The sequence below is a fragment of the Myotis daubentonii genome, chromosome 2 (genome assembly GCF_963259705.1).
Source record: "Myotis daubentonii chromosome 2, mMyoDau2.1, whole genome shotgun sequence".
In the NCBI taxonomy this organism is placed as follows: Eukaryota; Metazoa; Chordata; class Mammalia; order Chiroptera; family Vespertilionidae; genus Myotis; species Myotis daubentonii.
In genome coordinates, this window is record NC_081841.1 from 55997033 (window position 1) to 55999614 (window position 2582).

The 2582-nt window shown below is 53.3% G+C and overlaps 1 protein-coding gene across 1 annotated transcript; it reads left to right on the top strand.

Moving 5' to 3' along the window:
- The first annotated feature begins 496 nt into the window (after positions 1-496).
- On the top strand, positions 497-1435 carry LOC132226158 (olfactory receptor 10P1). The gene has a single exon (XM_059681017.1). The coding sequence runs from the start codon at positions 497-499 to the stop codon at positions 1433-1435; it is 939 nt and encodes a 312-aa protein (XP_059537000.1).
- The last annotated feature ends 1147 nt before the right edge of the window (positions 1436-2582 follow it).

The following is a 2582-nucleotide window of genomic DNA, read 5'->3' on the forward strand; positions in this document are numbered from 1 at the left end:
CTGACATCCTAAGTCCATGGCCCACCACGGTGATCATAAGACACCAGCCTGTGACAGCCCCTGACTGAGTCCACAGTGGGGGTGTCACATAGTTTGTTTCAGGCTGGGGTTTGGAGCCAGACTGACAAAGAAGTCTGGGGCAAAGCAGCTGCTCCATCCCCACTCTGGAGGAAGACCAAAGTACATGTCTGGGGTCTCTACACTTGGGAGTCAGGCCCTGCACCCAGGACCCAGAGCTTAGAGGACATGGGAAATGCATGGAATTTGGAGTCAAGAAACCTGGATTCAAGTCTCAGGCCTACCACTCCCTTGGTATTACCTGGGACAAATTATTTAACCGCTCAGAAACCCATGGCCTCATCCATAAAGCGGAGACCCTAACTGTCTCGGTCAATTTGAAAGAGACTGTATGAAAAGTGCCTTACTAAGCCACAGAAATGCTGATTCCATGTAAACTTCTCTTTCTTGGCTGTGCCATAGGTTCTAGCCTGAAGTGATGACTAAGGAAAATCAGACTCTGCCTGAATTCATCCTTTTAGGATTCTCCGACCTCAGGGCCCTGCAGGGCCCCCTGTTCTGGGTGGTGCTTCTGTTTTACCTGGTCACTTTGCTGGGTAACTCCATGATCATCCTCCTCACCCAGGCCAGCCCTTCCCTGCACTTGCCCATGTACTTCTTCCTGCGCCACCTCTCGGTCGTGGAGCTCCTCTACACCACCGACATTGTGCCCAGGACCCTGGCTGACCTGGCCTCCCCGCATCCCCAGGCCATCTCCTTCCAGGGCTGTGCAGCCCAGATGTACATCTTCATTGTCCTGGGCATCTCAGAGTGCTGCCTGCTCACAGCCATGGCCTATGACCGCTACGCCGCCATCTGCCGACCCCTGCACTACTCCATCCTCATGAGCAGGCGGGCCTGCGTGGCCATGGTGAGCATCTCCTGGCTCATGGGCATCATCACAGCCACCACCCACTCCTCCCTCATCTTCACTCTGCCTTTCCCCCGCCACCCAATCATCCCGCATTTCCTCTGTGACATCCTGCCAGTCCTGAGGCTGGCAAGTGCTGGGAAGCACAGAAGCGAGATCTCTGTGATGACAGCCACTGTGGTCTTCATCATGGTCCCCTTCTCTCTGATTGTCACCTCTTACGTCCGCATCCTGGGCACCATCCTGGCAATGGCCTCCCCCCAGAGCCGCCGCAAGGTCTTCTCTACCTGCTCTTCCCACCTGCTTGTGGTCTGCCTCTTCTTTGGAACGACCAGCATCACCTACATCCAGCCCCAGGCAGGCTCCTCAGCGACCACAAACCGCATCCTCAGCCTCTTCTACACGGTCGTCACACCCATGCTCAACCCCATCATCTACACCCTTCGAAACAAGGAGGTGGCGGGGGCCCTGCGGCACATGGTGAAGAGGCAGGTCTTCTCACCCTGAAGGGACTCGGGGGTGCCTGCTCACTCACTGACTGCCTTCAGGTGCTGGACTGAAGCCACAATCTAATAGAAACCATGCAGCACCTGAGAAAAATAAGGCTCCCTGGCAGAAAATGCTGGCATTAAAACAGAAGTAAATCTGCATCTTACCTCCTAACCACACCCCAGACTCACCATCAGAGCTATAGGATAAGAAAGAATGGAGGGGGCCCAGCCAGCATGACTCCGCGGTTGAGTGTCAACCTATGAACCAGGAGGTCATGGTTCCATTCCCAGTCAGGGCACATGCCCAGGTTGTAGTCTTGATCCTGGGGCCTGCAGGGGGCAGTCAATCAGTGATTCTCTCTCATCATTGATGTTTCTCTCTCTCTGAAATCAATAAAAATATTTTTTAAAAAAAGAAGAATGAAAGGGAATGCTGCCTATGGGGAAGAACATTTGGCATCATCTAAATTATTCTAGATCCCTGAACAAGGTGATTGCCCTGGCACACCCACAGTCAGAGGTCCGTGTCAGTCCTGAAAGCAGATGCTATGAACTTGACATCCAACTAAGTGGCCCCCCCGGAGCCTGTGGGGGAGTTTACCTGGCCCTTTAATCTGGTTTTCTCCCAGAAGCACACAACAGTCTTACGCTCTCGATGCCTTTTAGAAGAAAGGGAGCTGTTCCCCCTAGAAATATTCCACATGAATATCCTTCCTTGCTTTTCCTCACCCTTGATTTCTGACATCCATAACTGCCTATCACACATCCAACTGGGCAAGAGGGTGTCCCTGGCTTCCCTATTCTCCTCCCACCCTGTGGCATCAGCTTAAACCCATGCTCCTTGGCCAGCCCCTCAGACTGAGAAAAGCCCCGGGTCATCCTGGATAGGACCTAGGGAGCAGACATTTACCACGCAGTGTGGCCCTCTTTCAATCTCTGGAGAATTCCTCGCTTTAGAAAGAGGAATTCCTCTCTGGGGCTGAGAACACTTCCTTAGCCCCCCAGGCATGTGATACAGTTCCACTGACTGACTTTGACCGAGTGTCTGCAAGAGGCACGGAGAGGTGCTCTCTCTGATGACGGCAGCGAAGGCTGTAACAGCAAGTTCCTGCCATAAAAGTGGCAGAAAGTTTCTGACCCATTCCTGGTGGCAGCACCCATGG

Excerpts from the sequence above, each read along its gene's own strand:
- LOC132226158 (XM_059681017.1), top strand. The coding sequence starts at position 497 with ATGACTAAGGAAAATCAGACTCTGCCTGAATTCATCCTTTTAGGATTC.